Here is a 20,076-nt window from a genome sequence, read left to right as displayed (position 1 = left end):
GCCACGTTGATGTAAAACATGGCTTGGCATTGTCTTGCTGAAATAAGCAGGGGCGTCCATGGTAACGTTACTTGGATGGCAACATATGTTGCTCCAAAACCTGTATGTACCTTTCAGCATTAATGGCGCCTTCACAGATGTGTAAGTTACCCATGTCTTGGGCACTAATACACCCCCATACCATCACAGAAGCTGGCTTTTCAACTTTGTGCCTATAACAATCCGGATGGTTCTTTTCCTCTTTAGTCCGGAGGACACAACGTCCACAGTTTCCAAAAACAATTTGAAATGTGGCCCTGCGATGAGGTGGCGACTTGTCCAGGGTGTACCCCGCCTTCCGCCCGATTGTAGCTGAGATAGGCTCCAGCGCCCCCCGCGACCCCGAAGGGAATAAGCGGTAGAAAATGGATGGATGGATGGATGAAATGTGGACTCGTCAGACCACAGAACACTTTTCCACTTTGTATCAGTCCATCTTAGATGAGCTCAGGCCCAGCGACGCTGACAGCGTTTCTGGGTGTTGTTGATAAACGGTTTTCGCCTTGCCTAGGAGAGTTTTAACTTGCACTTACAGATGTAGTGACCAACTGTAGTAACTGACAGTGGGTTTCTGAAGTGTTCCTGAGCCCATGTGGTGATATCCTTTACACACTGATGTCGCTTGTTGATGCAGTACAGCCTGAGGCATCGAAGGTCACGGGCTTAGCTGCTTACGTGCAGTGATTTCTCCAGATTCTCTGAACCCTTTGATGATATTACGGACCATAGATGGTGAAATCCTAAAATCCTTGCAATAGCTGGTTGAGAAAGGTTTTTCTTAAACTGTTCAACAATTTGCTCACGCATTTGTTGACAAAGTGGTGACCCTCGCCCCATCCTTGTTTGTGAATGACTGAGCATTTCATGGAATCTACTTTTATACCCAATCATGGCACCCACCTGTTCCCAATTTGCCTGTTCACCTGTGGGATGTTCCAAATAAGTGTTAGATGAGCATTCCTCAACTTTATCGGTATTTATTGCCACCTTTCCCAATTTCTTTGTCACGTGTTGCTGGCATCAAATTCTAAAGTTAATGATTATTTGCAAAAAAAAAAAAATGTTTATCAGTTTGAACATCAAATATGTTGTCTTTGTAGCATATCCAACTGAATATGGGTTGAAAATGATTTGCAAATCATTGTATTCCGTTTATATTTACATCTAACACAATTTCCCAATTCATATGGAAACGGGGTTTGTAGTTTTGTCGTCCGTCATGTCATTTTATCTGGTCTGCCACGAAGGGCTGGGCAGTACACCGATATCACGACTCATACCGGTATATTTTAGAAAGAGAGATGTATTTGAGACAACACCGCTATATGTAATCCTGAATGTGTTAATGTGTCCCTCCTCCTCCACACCCAGAATGAGGAGAGGTAGGAGCCACGCCCACTTGACACACACTATTATGTTAGATCCACTATGGACTGGACTCTCACTACTAGGTTAGATCCACTATGGACTGGACTCTCACTACTATGTTAGATCCACTATGGACTGGACTCTCACTATTATGTTAGATCCACTATGGACTGGACTCTCACTATTATGTTAGATCCACTATGGACTGGACTCTCACTACTATGTTAGATCCACTATGGACTGGACTCTCACTACTATGTTAGATCCACTATGGACTGGACTCTCACTATTATGTTAGATCCACTATGGACTGGACTCTCACTACTATGTTAGATCCACTATGGACTGGACTCTCACTATTATGTTAGATCCACTATGGACTGGACTCTCACTATTATGTTAGATCCACTATGGACTGGACTCTCACTATTATGTTAGATCCACTATGGACTGGACTCTCACTATTATGTTAGATCCACTATGGACTGGATTCTCACTATTATGTTAGATCCACTATGGACTGGACTCTCACTACTATGTTAGATCCACTATGGACTGGACTCTCACTACTATGTTAGATCCACTATGGACTGGACTCTCACTATTATTATGTTAGATCCACTATGGACTGAATTCTCACTATTATGTTAGATCCACTATGGACTGGACTCTCACTATTATGTTAGATCCACTATGGACTGGACTCTCACTATTATGTTAGATCCACTATGGACTGGACTCTCACTACTAGGTTAGATCCACTATGGACTGGACTCTCACTACTATGTTAGATCCACTATGGACTGGACTCTCACTATTATGTTAGATCCACTATGGACTGGACTCTCACTATTATGTTAGATCCACTATGGACTGGACTCTCACTACTATGTTAGATCCACTATGGACTGGACTCTCACTACTATGTTAGATCCACTATGGACTGGACTCTCACTATTATGTTAGATCCACTATGGACTGGACTCTCACTACTATGTTAGATCCACTATGGACTGGACTCTCACTATTATGTTAGATCCACTATGGACTGGACTCTCACTATTATGTTAGATCCACTATGGACTGGACTCTCACTATTATGTTAGATCCACTATGGACTGGACTCTCACTATTATGTTAGATCCACTATGGACTGGATTCTCACTATTATGTTAGATCCACTATGGACTGGACTCTCACTATTATGTTAGATCCACTATGGACTGGACTCTCACTACTATGTTAGATCCACTATGGACTGGACTCTCACTATTATTATGTTAGATCCACTATGGACTGAATTCTCACTATTATGTTAGATCCACTATGGACTGGACTCTCACTATTATGTTAGATCCACTATGGACTGGACTCTCACTACTATGTTAGATCCACTATGGACTGGACTCTCACTACTATGTTAGATCCACTATGGACTGGACTCTCACTATTATGTTAGATCCACTATGGACTGGACTCTCACTATTATGTTAGATCCACTATGGACTGGACTCTCACTATTTTGTTAGATCCACTATGGACTGGACTCTCACTATTATGTTGGATCCACTATGGACTGGACTCTCACTATTATGTTAGATCCACTATGGACTGGACTCTCACTATTATGTTAGATCCACTATGGACTGGACTCTCACTACTATGTTTGATCCACTATGGACTGGACTCTCACTATTATGTTAGATCCACTATGGACTGGACTCTCACTATTATGTTAGATCCACTATGGACTGGACTCTCACTATTATGTTAGATCCACTATGGACTGGACTCTCACTATTATGTTAGATCCACTATGGACTGGACTCTCACTACTATGTTAGATCCACTATGGACTGGACTCTCACTATTATGTTAGATCCACTATGGACTGGACTTTCACAATATTATGCTAGATCCACTCGAAGGCCATTGCAAGTTGCTGCTGATGCTTAAAATGTCCTCTTAAACCAATTACTTCATTTTATATTTTGTTCTTTTGGGTTTTTGTTATTAGCTGAGGTTTTTAGCATAGCTTAAGGTTTGTTTTAAAGAAGACTGCAGATTATACTTTACTACTCTTATATTATAAGGCTTTTTAATATTTTTATGTACAACATCTTTGCATGAAACTTCAAATTTGTTAAAATATGTTACAAATGTTAAGTGTTTGTTTCAATAAAAGAACTTGACACGCATATTTGGGTTTGACTTTTTCTAAATTCACTTTCCTACAAAAATATTGCGATGTACATCATATTCAGCCAAGATATATCGGGATATGAGTTTAGGTCCAAATCGCCGTTGAAGGTAGCCCGACACATTATTTGATCTAGCCGCAAATCATTTTAACTGCCTCCATGGAAATGCCCCCCCTCTACCTCAAAGAACTACTCACCCCCAAATCCTCCACACGACACCTCCGCTCCGGACAGGCTAACCTCCTCCAACCTCCGAGGACAAAGCTACAAACAATGGGAGACCGGGCTTTCTGCTCCGCCGCTCCCAGTCTGTGGAACGCTCTCCCTGACCACCTGAGGGCACCACAGACTGTGGATGCTTATAAAAAAGGCTTAAAAACCCTTCTTTTTTAAAAATCCCTTTTTTAGATATATGCATACTAGTTTTAGCTATTTGGCTGTTCTTTTTTTATTTTTATTAATTATCTTTTGAATGTTGTCTGTCTATCTGTGCGACTTGTCCAGGGTGTACACCGCCTTCCGCCCGATTGTAGCTGAGATAGGCTCCAGCGCCCCCCGCGACCCCGAAGGGAATAAGCGGTAGAAAATGGATGGATGGATCTTTTTATTTTTATTTTTTTAATACACTGTAGCACTTTATGCACTCAATGTAAAGTGCTTTTTACAAATAAAATCTATTATTATTATTATTAATTGGCCCGTTACGTCACGTCATTTAAAGTGGCCACCTATTTTATCTGGCCCGCCATGTCAATTAATGTGGTTCGCCCCGTTATTTTGTCTGGTCCACTACGTCATTTTAGCTGGCCTCTTAGAACATTTAACTTCGCCACCATGTCAGTTTGTCGTCCGTCACATAATTTATAGAGGCCCGTCAACTAAATTTATGTGACCCAACAACTTATTTTATCTGGTCTGCCATATAATATAACGTGGTTTGCCATATAATTTTATCTGGCCCAACACTTTGACACACCATGTAATTTTGTCATCAGTCAGGTCATTCCAAGTGGCCCTTCAGGTCATTTAACACGGACCGTCACCCTAATTATTTGTGGCCTGCCACATTTTTTATCTGGCCAAGACTTATTTTACCTGGCCTGCCACATGTAATAATGTGGCCCACCATGTCATTTTTTGTCATTCAGCTAAATGTATTTGCTCTAATTTGTACATAAAATGTACTGCGTCCAATTGCATGTGTTCTGCACTTTGTTACCTTGACTTACGATTTCAAAGCAAGTTACCCATCTATCTGTTTGGTAAAAATATGATAATGAAAAAGATATGCATATGTAAATTGTGTAATGACAGTTTTACATCTATTTCACCTCTGAGTGCGGTCATAATTGCAATGTGGCTCTCAATAAAAACGAGTGTGACACCCCTACACTAGAAGCTCTCCCAGGAGAGTGAAACCTCCACATTTGTACTTCCTTTTGAGTGTCCCAATACTTTTGTCCACTCCCAAAGTGCGTACAAACGATGGAGTTCTATTTCAACGTCGATCGGTTCAGTCGTCTTTCAGGAATTCTTACCTTTCTGCGTTTTTCCAGCGCAACCGGGGCAGAGCTCGAGTGAGACTTCTTTGTGCTCGCGGCGCCGTTGGTCTTGCTCGCTTTGGCGGAAGAGGAGGATGAAGACGAGGACGAGGAGGCGTGCTGAGACGTGCGGCGGGAAGACGGGGCGGAGGCGGCGGGGGCGGGAGCGTGCGAAGGGCGACTGTGCGAGGACGAGGAAGACGTCTTCTTTTTCTTCTTCTTGACGGAGGAGGAAGTCGCCGCCGGAGCGTCGTACGTGAGGAAGGACTCGAAAGACATGGTGGGAGTCTCAAAGTCGTCCTCCGCCGCCTCGCCGCCGGGGGAGTCCTTCTGTGCGCGTGGCGGTCGCCCTGGGAACAGAAACACACGCAGGAAAAGTTTGCTCACCTCTTACACTGTTATTACCCCACAGTCTTATAGGTAGCAGCATTGCTAGCACAGTTCATCTAACGAAGCACTTAAACCAGGGGTCGTCCAAACTACGGCCAATGTCTACAAATTGGCCCGTGGGGCGGAGCATATCGCTTTGGCTGGGCGGGGTGTTTTTTCCATATCATATCTAAATATCGGACAAGTGGCAGAAAATGGATGCAAATATCTAGCGGACTGTTTTGTTGCCAAATCATCGCTATGTGAGTACTCCGGGTCAGTGACCATGAAATGTGCTTTCGTGTATCTACATGCACAGCATTTACTTATATGACCCAATCCACACAACCTTCCTTAGTCATGGCGCAGACATAAAAATACAACCAGCATAAAAAAGTCCACAAACATTGTCACACAACAAAACCTGCTCACTGAACTTTGTGAATATTATTAAAAATGTCCAATCACCATACAATATTACGCCCATTTAAATCCAAGGCATGATGGGTAAAAAAATGCAAAACACTCTCTACACCAGTGTTTTTCAACTCGTGTGCCGTGAGATACAGTCTGGTGTGCCGTGGGAGATTATCTAATTTCACCTATTTGGGTTAAAAATATTTATTGCAAACCAGTAATTATAGTCTGCAAATGAGTGTCGGTGCTGTCTAGAGTTCGGCAGAGTAACCGTGTAATACTCTTCCATATGAGGTGGCAGCCGGTAGCTAATTGCTTTGTAGATGTCGGAAACAGCGGGAGGCAGTGTGCAAGTAAAAAGGTGTCTAATGCTTAAACCAAAAATAAACAAAAGGTGAGTGCCCCTGAGAAAAGGCATTGAAGCTTAGGGAAGGCTATGCAGAACGAAACTAAAACTGAACTGGCTACAAAGTAAACAAAAACAGAATGCTGGACGACAGCAAAGACTTACTGTGGAGCAAAGACGGCGTCCACAAAGTACATCCGAACATGACATGGCAATCAACAATGTCCACACAAAGAAGGATAAAAACAACTGAAATACTCTTGATTTCTAAAACAAAGTAGATGCGGGGAATATCGCCCAAAGGAAGACATGAAACTGCAGCAAGAAAATACCGACAAAACCGGAAAAGCCACCAAAATAGGAGCGCAAGACAAGAACTAAAACTCTACGCACGGGAAAACAGTAAAAAACTCAAAATAAGTCACGTAGTGATGTGACAGGTGGTGACAGCACACCTACTTTGAGACAAGAGTTGTATTGATGCATGCTTGGTTATGGTTTAAATTCATATAGGATTGATTACAAAACTTTAAGAAGGTCGCCACAGAAGGTAGGAAATTATCTTTTCACATAATATCCTAATTAATAATAAATTATGATAATTATTAATAATCATATATCCATTATATTATTATAATATGTGCATGTATGTGTGTGTGTGTATATATATATATATATATATATATATATATATATATATATAGTTACTTTACATGCAGTCGGCTTTCGGACACATTTTTTTAACCCAATGCGGCCCCCCAATCAAAAAATGCTGATTGCAAAGATGCTAGAGCGCCCATGTTGCCCTCACCGTCATCGCCGCCCTTCCTGGCCTCCTCCCTCTTGCCCTCGTGCGACTTCCTGCTGTGTTTGGCCGACTTAGGCGGCGGACTCCGTTCCCTGTCAGCGCTCCGTTTCTTCGCCTCGCTGCGTTGCTCGCCGTGGTGGTGGGTCCCGTCGGTTTTGCCCTGCCTGGCGTGTTTGGCGACTCGGCGTGGAGGCGGGCTAGGTTCTGGTTCTGGCTGCGGGCTAGGTTCGGGTTCTGGCTGCGGGCTGTCGTACTCGTCGGACTGGTCGTCGCCTCGCTGCTGGGGGCTGTACTGCTCGTGCTGCGGTGGCGAGGGGGAGTAGTTGGTGTGGTAGCCCCGCTCTTCATCCTCCTCGTCCTCTTCTTCTACGTAGGATTGTTCCTCCTCTTCCTCCTGGTCCTCGTCGGGGGAGGGCTCTCGCTGGCGTCTTTGAATCGCCTCATGTGAGCCTCCAGAGTGTGACCGCGGCGCCTCTTTGGCGTGATTGTTGCTGCTTCTGCGGCAGGACAAAAACGTGAGCATCAACAATGCATGTAATGGCGAGGGACAACAATTAAAATTAAAAACGTCAGTTATTTTAATCCCAAATATACAAATAGGAGAAGACATCTGGACATCTGTTTTCCACGTCAACAAACTAAGGCCAAGTCTGCACAAACACTTGAAAAAAAACGCATCTGTGGTGTTAAAACGATCTCCATCCAAACAAGTTTAGTTTAAAACAGTCCAGCCAAACGCATTGTCTCGCTGTCATGCACATTTCGTCCAATCAGAAGCCAAGAAAAGCGGAAACAGCTGACTTGGTGCCATTATAACGCCTGTATTCACATTATAACGTTAAGATTTTATTGAAAATAAGTATTTTTTTTTATTTTCAATATTAGAGGGGTGATATTATGATTTCAATGTGGTCTACATCAGGGGTTCTTAACATTTTTGACCTCCGGGTCTCTCTGTCGTGGGGGGCCCACTCAAATAATAACACCAAATTAGTAATCTTATTATCTTATATATATGTTATACAATAGTTATATAACTGGATAAACCTTGTCAAATGATATGAAAGCATGTGTTAAAGTACAAATATTATTGTCAAGCCTTAGGTCAGGCTAATTACTCAAATAAATACTGAACAAATATACTGCAAAAGAAGGGACTTGTATAAACTGATGACAACACTCTGTAGTGTGACCTTTTCTGCCCTACCTCATCAGCAGATATTTCCATTTATGGTTAAGTTTTACCCGGAGAGCTTAGCGCAATAGGGTTGTCTCGATACCAATCTTTTGGTACCGGTACCAAAATGTATTCCCATAATTTTTGATACTTTTCTAAATTAAGGGGACCACAAAAAATGCATTATTGGCTTTATTTTAACAAAAATCTTAGGGTACATTAAATACCTGTTTCTTGTTGCAATCGAAGAACAATTTTGTCCTTAAATAAAATAGTGAACTTACTAGACAACTTGTCTTTTAGTAGTAAGTAAACCAACAAAGGCTCCTAATTTGTCTGCTGACTTATGCAGTAACATATTGTGTCATTTCTCATTCTATTAATTTGTCAAAATTATAAAGGACAACAGTAAAACATTTATTATTAATTTACTTGTTCATTTTCTGGTAATATCTGCTTATTTTCCGTTTCAATATGTTCTATCTACACTTCTGTTAAAATGTAATAATCACTTATTCTTCTGTTGTTTGGATACTTTACATTAGTTTTAGATGATACCACAAATTTTGGTATCAATCTGATACCAAGTCGTTACAGGGTTATACATTGGTCATGTATCCTGAGTTTATGAATATAATAGGAATGAAAAAAAAAAAAAATAAAATAAAGATTTTGTGACGATAAAAAATATTGATGTAATCATAATAGTATCGACTAGACACACTCTTGTACTTGGTATCATTACATTGGATGTCAGGTGTAGATCCACCCATGGCATTTGTTTACATTGTGACACCAGTGAGCTATTGTATATCCTCCTACGGTGTGTAGTGAAGCATGTTAAGCAATTCCTCGTCCTGCAGGGATGATACTTGTAAAACGTACTTTATTTCTCGTCATGGAGGCGAGGATTAGTGATTTAGAAGAAGCTAAAACACTGCCGATTGCGGCTGGACATTAGCCGCCAACTAGCTAGCCATGTCTTAAAGCACCTCTTCCTGAGGGCGTTTCAGTGTTATAGCTTCACATTTATTGTTAGTTTTTAAGCCAAAATATGTTCATTCTCCCTTTTCTGTCTACACACTGTGTCTGCTTGTAAAGTACTCTGTGATTGTGCGCTGTTGAACATGCTCCAAACCAGCAATGTCACGACGTGACGACAACGCGCCGTCATGCCTGTAAAAAAAAATATGGCGAACTGGTACTTTTTCAAGCAGCGTATAGTATCGTTTTTAATTAATTAGTGATACTATACTACCGTATTTTTCTGACTATAAATCGCAGTTTTTTTCATAGTTTTTCATATGTGCGACTTATACTCAGGAGCGACTTATGTGCATACTTGCCAACCTTGATACCTCCGATTTCGGGAGGTGGGGGGAGGGGTGTGGAGGGGGCGTGGTCGGGGGCGTGGCTAAAAGGGGAGGAGTATATTTACAGCTAGAATTCACCAAGTCAAGTATTTCATATATATATATATATATATACAGTGTTTCCCACAGGACAGGCATCTATTTGTGGTGGTGTGGTCGGGGGGCGGGGGGTGACGGCGGCAGCGGCGATGACCAAGAAGAACGCGGAGTTGGAATATAAGTACAACACTTTATGTACATATTTAGCTCATTAAAATTACCGACAGGAAGGCGAGAAACACTTTATTTCAACAGACTCTGGCGCCGTACCTGTCGTCAAAACTCCAAAGACCGACTGCACAGTTGCGCTAACAAAATAAGAGTCTCAGAAAGCTGGCGTGCACAAGCTAGCAAGCTACGGAGTTTGCTGACAATGTATTTCTTGTAAAGTGTATACAAAGGAGTACAGAAGCTGGACAAATAAGATGCCAAAAACCAACCACTTTCATGTGGTATTGGACAGAAAGGAGGACTTTTTTTCTCCTCCATTCGAAAATGCGGACGTTATCAGCACCACTGTCTGATTCCTATCAATGCAAGTCATCACAATCAGGTAATACACCAACTTATATTCTTGTCTTCATGAAAGAAAGGAATCTATATGTGTTAAACATGCTTGTATTATCTTTAAACACCTTTAACTTGTTAACAATATTAACTATATGTGTTAAACATGCTTGTATTATCTTTAAACACCTTTAACTTGTTAACAATATTAACTATATGTGTTAAACATGCTTGTATTGTCATTAAACACCTTTAACTTGTTAACAATATTAACTATATGTATTAAACATACTTGTATTATCATTAAACACCTTTAATTTATTAACAATATGTGTTAAACATGCTTGTATTATCTATAAACACCTTTAACTTGTTAACAATATTAACTATATGTATTAAACATACTTGTATTATCATTAAACACCTTTAATTTATTAACAATATTAACTATATGTGTTAAACATGCTTGCATTATCATTAAACACCTTTAACTTGTTAACAAAAACATATATTTCATAAATAAGTAAATATAAATTATATATATGAATGAGGTAGATCCCCACGACTTGATCAATTGAAAAGTAGCTCGCCTGCAGAAAAAGTGTGAGCACCCCTGAGTTACACCCATCTGAACAGGTCAGCCACCTGTTTAAAGCCCGATCACAGTTGAAATCTTGAAATGAAGGGCCTTTAATGGCCAAAACATTAACCTGGACAACATTTTAACAGCTGGTTGGCTCAGATTTTATTCTTTTCATTGCATTCACATGCTGCAGTGGACAGTGGACAATTTAGCTTAATTATTAATGCAGTATCTGAAGCACCGTCTCCACGTGTGTTTATTGACAACAGGGTTATAACCTGGACACGTTAGCTCGTCGGTATGGTAACACGTGACGTGACAACAGCGGCGGTGTTAATGAAGCAGCGTCAGGCTGCTCACCGTGAGTGAAACGCTCGGTGAAATCGCGGATTAACGTTAAATATATGACGAGCCGCGAGCGATGCAGCTATAACTTATCTACCTACAACCTATATTACCCTCGTATTTTGATCCGGTCGGTCCGTTCTTTTACTCCGCCGTCTTCTTCTTCTTCTTCTTCTTCTGGCCCACCAGGTGAATTAAGTGCTATTGGCGGAGTTACAATGCATAGTAGGCTACCGCCACCTACTGCACCGGAGTTGTAACTACAAAGTACATTCACAGACAGAGTCCCATTGCTTTTATGAGCGGTCGAGCGAGTCAAAAGCCGCCACAAATAAATGAATGTGTGGGAAACACTGATATATATATATATATATATATATATATATATATATATATATATATATATATATATATATATATATATATATATATATAAGAAATACTTGACGTTCAGTGAATTCTAGCTATATATATATATATATACATACATATAAAATAAATACTTGAATTTCAGTGTTCATTTATTTACACATATACACACACATAACGCTCATCTACTCATTGTTGAGTTAAGGGTTGAATGGTCCATCCTTGTTCTATTCTCTGTCACTATTTTTCGAACCATGCTGAACACCCTCTCTGACATTGCTGTGTGGCACGCACAAAAGTGCTTTCATCAAATGCACTAGATGGCAGTATTGTCCTTTTTAAGAGTGTCACAACATTGCTGTTTACGGCAGACGAACTGCTTTACGGTATACAAAAAAGTGACTGCTGTTGAAGTGTGTTGTTGCCGCACTGGGAGGACGTTAATGAAACTGCCTAACAATAAACCCACATTAGAAACCAAGAACTCGCCCTCCATCATTCTATAGTTACAACGTGATTGGGCAGGTACGCTTTTTTATATTGTGGAGGACCTGAGTCCGCCTGAATTTCGGGAGATTTTCGGGAGAAAATTTGTCCCGGGAGGTTTTCGGGAGAGGCGCTGAATTTCGGGAGTCTCCCGGAAAATCCGGGAGGGTTGGCAAGTATGCTTATGTGTGACATTATTAACACATTACCGTAAAATATCAAATAATATTATTTAGCTCATTCACGTAAGAGACTAGACGTATAAGATTTCATGGGATTTAGCGATTAGGAGTGACAGATTGTTTGGTAAACGTATAGCATGTTCTATATGTTATAGTTATTTGAATGACTCTTACCATAATATGTTACGTTAACATACCAGGCACGTTCTCAGTTGGTTATTTATGCCTCATATAACGTACACTTATTCAGCCTGTTGTTCACTATTCTTTATTTATTTTAAATTGCCTTTCAAATGTCTATTCTTGCTGTTGGGTTTTATCAAATAAATTTCCCCCAAAAATGCGACTTATCCTCCAGTGCGACGTACAGTATATATGTTTTTTTCCTTCTTTATTATGCATTTTCGGCCGGTGCGACTTATACTCCGGAGCGACTTATACTCCGAAAAATACGGTAGTACTGTACAACCCAGCTCCTTCTTTATCGCAATCCTTTTGTTATGTTGCCGACTGGCTCGTACATGCACATGCATCCTCCGCTGTTGCCATTTCTGATACAAATTAGCCTATAGTTCTAACTTATATCAGTCAGTAGACTTGCTATGGAAGCGCTAAAAACTACAACAAAAATGGCGGGGAGAAAACACAGTCACGCCATGTAAATAAACCTCCCCACAAAATGGCGCATCCTTGAAAGTGATGGTCTGTGAATCCTAATCTATAAAACATTTTGACCAAAGAACCACCATTAGATGTTATGTAGACCACAAATAAGTGTTTTACATGGAGGAAAAAAATCATAGTATGACCCTTTAAGCTACAACCTATCCAAGTGCGTACCTGTCAGCAGACTGCGGGACGAGCTTCTTCCACTTGGCAACCAGGCCTTTTGCCACCTCGGCAGCTACTTCATGTTTTCGAAAAGAGTTCACAGTCTTCCCCACGCCGGTTTCCTGCGGGAGAAGAGTCCAAAACTGAAACTTGAAATTCAAACCACGCAGAGATGACCCAGAAAAATTGGGATATAGGGCATTTAAAAATGCTCAACTGCTGGGACGAGCGTGACACAACGTCCGGTTTCTGTTGTCTCGGGTGTAAGCTCTTGAGGGGCGTATTTGTAGCGAGTAGTCAGGTGAAATCCAAACAAAAATGAAACATACAAAACCCGTTTCCATGAGTTGGGAAATTGTGTTAGATGTAAATATAAACGGAATACAATGATTTGCAAATCCTTTTCAACCCATATTCAATTGAATGCACTACAAAGACAACATATTTGATGTTCAAACTCATAAACTTTATTTTTTTTTTGCAAATAATAATTAACTTAGAATTTCATGACTGCAACACATGCCAAAATAGTTGGGAAAGGGCATGTTCACCACTGTGTTACATGGCCTTTCCTTTTAACAACACTCAGTAAACGTTTGGGAACTGAGGAGACACATTTTTTAAGCTTCTCAGGTGGAATTCTTTCCCATTCTTGCTTGATGTACAGCTTAAGTTGTTTAACAGTCCGGAGTTCTCCGTTGTGGTATTTTAGGCTTCATAATGCGCCACACATTTTCAATGGGAGACAGGTCTGGACTAGAGGCAGGCCAGTCTAGTACCCGCACTCTTGTACTATGAAACTACGTTGATGTAACACGTGGCTTGGCATTGTCTTGCTGAAATAAGCAGGGGCGTCCATGGTAACGTTGCTTGGATGGCAACATATGTTGCTCCAAAACCTGTTTGGCGCTTCACAGATGTGAAAGTTACCCATGTCTTGGGCACAAATACACCCCCATACCATCACAGATGCTGGCTTTTCAACTTTGCGCCTATAACAATCCGGATGGTTCTTTTCCTCTTTGGTCCGGAGGACACGACGTCCACAGTTTCCAAAAACAATCTAAAATGTGGACTCGTCAGACCACAGAACACTTTTCCACTTTGTATCAGTCCATCTTAGATGACCTTAGGCCCAGCGAACCCGAGGGCGTTTCTGGGTGTTGTTGATAAACGGTTTTCACCTTGCATAGGAGAGTTTTAACTCGCACTTACAGATGTAGCGACCAACTGTAGTTACTGACAGTGGGTTTCTGAAGTGTTCCTGAGCCCATGTGGTGATATCCTTTACACACTGATGTTGCTTGTTGATGCAGTACAGCCTGAGGGATCGAAGGTCAAGGGCTTAGCTGCTTACGTGCAGTGATTTCTCCAGATTCTCTGAACCCTTTGATGATATTACGGACCGTAGATGGTGAAATCCCTAAATTCCTTGTAATAGCTGGATGAGAAAGGTTTTTCTTAAACTGTTCAACAATTTGCTCACGCATTTGTTGACAAAGTGGTGACCCTCGCCCCATCCTTGTTTGTGAATGACTGAGCATTTCATGGAATCTACTTTTATACCCAATCATGGCACCCACCTGTTCCCAATTTGCCTGTTCACCTGTGGGATGTTCCAAATAAGTGTTTGATGAGCATTCCTCAACTTTATCAGTATTTATTGCCACCTTTCCCAACTTCTTTGTCACGTGTTGCTGGCATCAAATTCTAAAGTTATTGATTTTCAAAAACTTTTTTTTTTATCAGTTTGAACATCAAATATGTTGTCTATGTAGCATATTCAACTGAATATGAGTTGAAAAGGATTTGCAAATCATTGTATTCCGTTTATACTTACATCTAACACAATTTCCCAACTCATATGGAAACGGGGTTTGTACATACGCTGCTCTCGCATCTGGAAATGGTTCCAATGAGGTTTTTGTAAAACGTTATGACAGAGTTAATTTTATGTGATTGACTTGTACTGTATTCACAATGAAGGCTGCACCTTATCAGAATGTAAGCGTGTTGATTAGTTTTTTTTAGATAGTATCAGTATGTATGCTGTAAAAATGTGGGTATGTATTAGGGCTGGGTGATATATCGAATATACTCGATATATAACGCGGGTTTGTCTCTGTGCGATATAGAAAATGACTCGAGTATACGTTCTCACGCAGTTGCTTTTAGCTGCGGGCATTACACTATAGGCATTTCTCACTCTTTCTTGTCTCTCCTTCTCACAGAGACGTAAAACAAGCGCACCTTCTTACATACGTCACATACTGTCGCGTCATACGCCCTCGCTGAGCAGAGAGGTAGCAGCATGGGTAACATTAGCTGCGATGCTAATGCGGAGTGGTGCGAGTGGTAATACGAGAGAGAGAAAGTGCGAATCTGGTAAAAAAAATGAAGGAAGAACTCATTCCTAAGAAAAACAGCACGGGGTCCATCGACTGGTGGTGGTTTGGCTTCAAGCGGGAATATGTCGAACAAGTATGCGGCAAAAGCGTTGTTACAAAAAGTAGCACCTACTGCTAATTTGTAGCATCATTTGAAAAGTCACCCGCTAGAGAATGAAGAGTGCTTGAAACTCCGCATGTCAACATCTCCGTTCGGTGCCACACCAACAAAATGCCGAGGCAACCATTTCCACATCAACACCGTATGAAATAATTTGTCAACAACAGAATGAGATAATGTCCACAGTAACCTACCACATAGCGAAGGACATACACTATTTAATTTCCTATTATGCAGCTCATTTTTATTTGACAGTTATTGAAATATCTTGTGTGACATCATGCACAAAAGTGCACTTAATTTTTTGTAAACTATTGTAGTGGCGTTCTGTACAAAAAGTGCACTTTAATTTAGTGTTGTTTTGAAATGTCATCTTAGTGACATCATGCACAAAAGTGCACTCATAGCTTGTTTTAAAATGTCTGACAATTTTGTACTTTCGGTTTTGAAATGACATGAATGTTTGTGCCACTGCTTAATAACTGTTTAATAAATACACTTTTGCTCAATTGACTTAGTTGTGGTTTCCCTCTCTGCATGAAAGTTTAAAAGTAGCATATATTAATGCAGTATGAAGAAGAATGTTTTAATGTAGACACATAGAATCATCATACTGCTGTGATTATATGCATCAAGTGTTCATTCAAGGCTAAGGCAAAATATCGAGATATATATCGTGTATCGTGACATGGCTTGAAAATATCGAGATATTAATAAAAGGCCATATCGCCCATCCCTAGCATGTATGATATTTGTATGATGCATTTGAATAGTGTTTTAACTTGCACTGTATTCACTTTGTCCCTCCCCCTTAGGACTAGAGATGGAAATGAGCTACTAAGCTACAGTCCGGTACAAGCATCTCTGCTTTTATGCATATTGTAATTGTCCTAATAAATAAATAAAATGAATACGAAATGAAAAATAAGATAAGGTGGAAAAACGTCAAGAAGAACGACCAAAAAATGCAGAGAAAAGTGGTTCCTGCTGAACCTGTCGTTCTCGTCAGGTAGAGCAGAATTTGCCCACGGGGGAGGATATTTGCCTTTCTTTTAACTGATCGGTGATTGCCCATTTTGAACGCAGCTGTGTCCCAGTGTTTTTACATGGCTAAAGATTGTACTTGCATGAAAAATTCCTCCAAAAAAGGGATGTACTATCAGGTACAAACTTTTAATACATTTCCGTATTCCTTTTTACACACATGCAGAGTACACACGTGTCGTCTATCCACAGTAAAAGATACTAATTCTTACCATAATGGCGGAAAATAAACAACGTTTCTTCAAAGTACATGAGGACTAGAGGAAAAGGAATGGTTAAGCATGCTACAAACACACACCGAGCAGGACGACATAAGAAGCAAACCGCTAAAGCTTCGTAAGTAAAGAAGGGGTGATCGATCCAGATGTCGATACTTTTTATACTTATCATAGTATCAGTATATAAACGATACTCAAGTGATTAGATTGGTATTCTTTTTCTTGTTGTTATTGATGGGTACTGCTCACATTTGAACCAATACGACACCAACTCCTGGGACCTGGGAATTGATATTCCGTACTTAACTCTAAACCTAACCTTAACCCTCTAATTTTTTTAGGAAACATTTAAAAATGAGCTGATTATGATAACTGTGCTGTCCAGTTGTTATATCTGGTTTTCTTATTACATGTTATACTCATTTGCAAGGCAGTTACACTTCCAAGACATTAGCTGGCAGTACTGTATGGGGCATCTATTGTATGTTGTACAACAAGGAAGTAGCTTTTTCAAGAAAGCCAAATGTGTTATGCTGCGCCCTCAAAATTGTTTCCACTGTAAGTATTGCACTTATTACACACAAACTCTTTGATTGTAACATTCATCTTAGCTGTAGTTTTGATTGCTAAATTTGGAGACATTTAAATTGCCATGTAAAATCCCTAATGCTAGTAGTAGCCTGTCTATGGCAAATTCAATGTATATTAGCATCAAGCCAGCGCATTTTGGAAGAGCGAAGCCTTACTTTACTTTTGAGCGTTTTCTACCAAGCATACTTGCTTTGTCGGTGTTAAAGGGGAACATTATCACAATTTCAGAATGGTAAAAACCATTAAAAATCAGTTCCCAGTGGCTTATTATATTTTTCGAAGTTTTTTTCAAAATTTTACCCATCACGCAATATCCCTAAAAAAAGCTTCAAAGTGCCTGATTTTAACCACCAGTCCATTTTCCTGTGACGTCACATAGTGAAGCCAACACAAACAAACATGGCGGAAAGAACAGCAAGCTATAGCGACATTAGCTCGGATTCAGACTCGGATTTCAGCGGCTTAAGCGATTCAACAGATTACGAATGTATTGAAACGGATGGTTGTAGTGTGGAGGCAGGTAGCGAAAACGAAATTGAAGAAGAAACTGAAGCTATTGAGCCATATCGGTTTGAACCATATGCAAGCGAAACCGACGAAAACGACACGACAGCCAGCGACACGGGAGAAAGCGAGGACGAATTCGGCGATCACATTCTAACCAACGATTGGTATGTGTTTGTTTGGCATTAAAGGAAACTAACAACTATGAACTAGGTTTACAGCATATGAAATACATTTGGCAACAACATGCACTTTGAGAGTGCAGACAGCCCAATTTTCATCAATTAATATATTCTGTAGACATACCCTCATCCGCGCTCTTTTCCTGAAAGTTGATCTGTCCAGTTTTGGAGTTGATGTCAGCAGGCCAGCGAAGCTAGGGTCGATAGGGGGTTTAGTTCGCTCGTCTGCGGGAACAAACTGCCGCCATTGCTTGCCGTGCTAGCGAGGTCCTTTGTCCCTGAATTGCTCACACACTCCGGCAGATTCAATGGGGGTCTGGCGGCAGATTTCTTTGACTTTATCGTTGGAAATGCATCTGCTTTGAGTGTCGCAGGATATCCACACATTCTTGCCATCTCTGTCGTAGCATAGCTTTCGTCGGTAAAGTGTGCGGAACAAACGTCCAATTTCTTGCCACTTTTGCATCTTTGGGCCACTGGTGCAACTTGAATCCGTCCCTGTTCGTGTTGTTACACCCTCCGACAACACACCGACGAGGCATGATGTCTCCAAGGTACGGAAAACAGTCGAAAAAACTGAAAATAACAGAGCTGATTTGACTCGGTGTTTGAGAAAATGGCGGATTGCTTCCCGATGTGACGTCACGTTGTGACGTCATCGCTCCGCGAGCGAATATTAGAAAGGCGTTTAATTCGCCTAAATTCTCCCATTTAGAGTTCGGAAATCGGTTAAAAAATATATGGTCTTTTTTCTGCAACATCAAGGTATATATTGACGCTTACATAGGTCTGGTGATAATGTTCCCCTTTAAACATTGCAAAATTACTTAGTGGGAGATTGGCTTTGTTCTGTTAAAAAAATGTTTAGAATTCAGTACCAAAAATGTGATACATCATTTGAATTATAATAATACTAGCCAAATTCTACGTTTAATAGGTTAAGCTTTATAAAAATGTGTCTATTTTCGTTACTCGCTACAAAACATATTCAAGTCCATAATCAACAGTCAAAGTATCGGATCTGAACTCGAAATCTATTTACATCCCTAGTTGTTGTTGTTGAGCGTATGTTGTAAAGTTTAGTATCAAAATAACCTAACTAAAAATGCTCCGCTAGCTGTATTTGTTCTTTACAAATAACTTTTCTTTCAAGCCTAATGATTTAATCGGCTTTCTGTGATATGTAAAAGTATGGCGATATCAAGATACAGTATGTCACTGCTATGGGTTGTGCAGTCTAACTTTGTCTTTTATGGCCGTAATGCGGCGGTACATCATTTCTTTACATCAGGCTGGGTCCACAAAGACCCAGCCTGATGTAAAGAAATGATGTACCGCCGTACTTTTTAACTTTTTCAAATACTTGCAAGTGTAGCAGAAAGTGTCTGCGACCAAATAGTTTGAAAAGTCGACATTGGTGAAAAATATTTTTAATTACCGGATTTTTTGGATTATAAATCGCTCTGGCCGAAAATGCATAATAAAGAAAGAAAAAAACATATATACGTCGCATTCGAGTATAAGTTGCATTTTTGGGGGAAATGTATTTGATAAAATCCAACACCAAGAATAGACATTTGAAAGGCAATTTTAAATAAATAAAGAATAGTGAACAACAGGCTGAATAAGTGTACGTTATATGAGGCATAAATAACCAACTGAGAACGTGCCTGGTATGTTAACGTAACATATTATGGTAAGAGTCATTCAAATAACTATAACATATAGAACATGCTATACGTTTACCAAACAATCTGTCACTCCTAATCGCTAAATCCCATGAAATCTTATACGTCTAGTCTCTTACGTGAATGAGCTAAATAGTATTATTTGATATTTTACGGTAATGTGTTAACAATTTCACACATAAGTCGCTCCTGAGTATAAGTCGCACTCCCGGCCAAACTATGAAAAAAAATGCGACTTATAGTCCGAAAAATACGGTAGTTGAATCTTAGGAATATAAATCCATATATCAATTAACCGTTACACTTTTAGGTCTTACCCTTTATGATACTCTGATACGTGTGCAGCCACTGGTAACTGGC

The 20,076-nt window shown here is 40.2% G+C and overlaps 1 protein-coding gene across 2 annotated transcripts in view; it reads right to left on the bottom strand.

Annotated features, from left to right (window-relative positions):
* eloa (elongin A) overlaps window positions 1–20,076 on the bottom strand; it is a 69,819-nt gene that overhangs the window by 11,666 nt on the left and 38,077 nt on the right. For both annotated transcript variants that reach the window (XM_061931335.2, XM_061931333.1), the window contains exons 3-5: window positions 12,991–13,103; window positions 7,093–7,586; window positions 5,147–5,499 (exon numbers count right to left, since the gene is read on the bottom strand). In XM_061931335.2, the coding sequence (XP_061787319.1) occupies window positions 5,147–5,499; window positions 7,093–7,586; window positions 12,991–13,103 (960 nt within the window). The remainder of the gene's footprint in view (window positions 1–5,146; window positions 5,500–7,092; window positions 7,587–12,990; window positions 13,104–20,076) is intronic.

Source organism: Nerophis lumbriciformis, linkage group LG37 (assembly GCF_033978685.3).
Source record: "Nerophis lumbriciformis linkage group LG37, RoL_Nlum_v2.1, whole genome shotgun sequence".
NCBI lineage: Eukaryota > Metazoa > Chordata > Actinopteri > Syngnathiformes > Syngnathidae > Nerophis > Nerophis lumbriciformis.
This window is presented reverse-complemented; position numbering and strand designations above follow the sequence as displayed.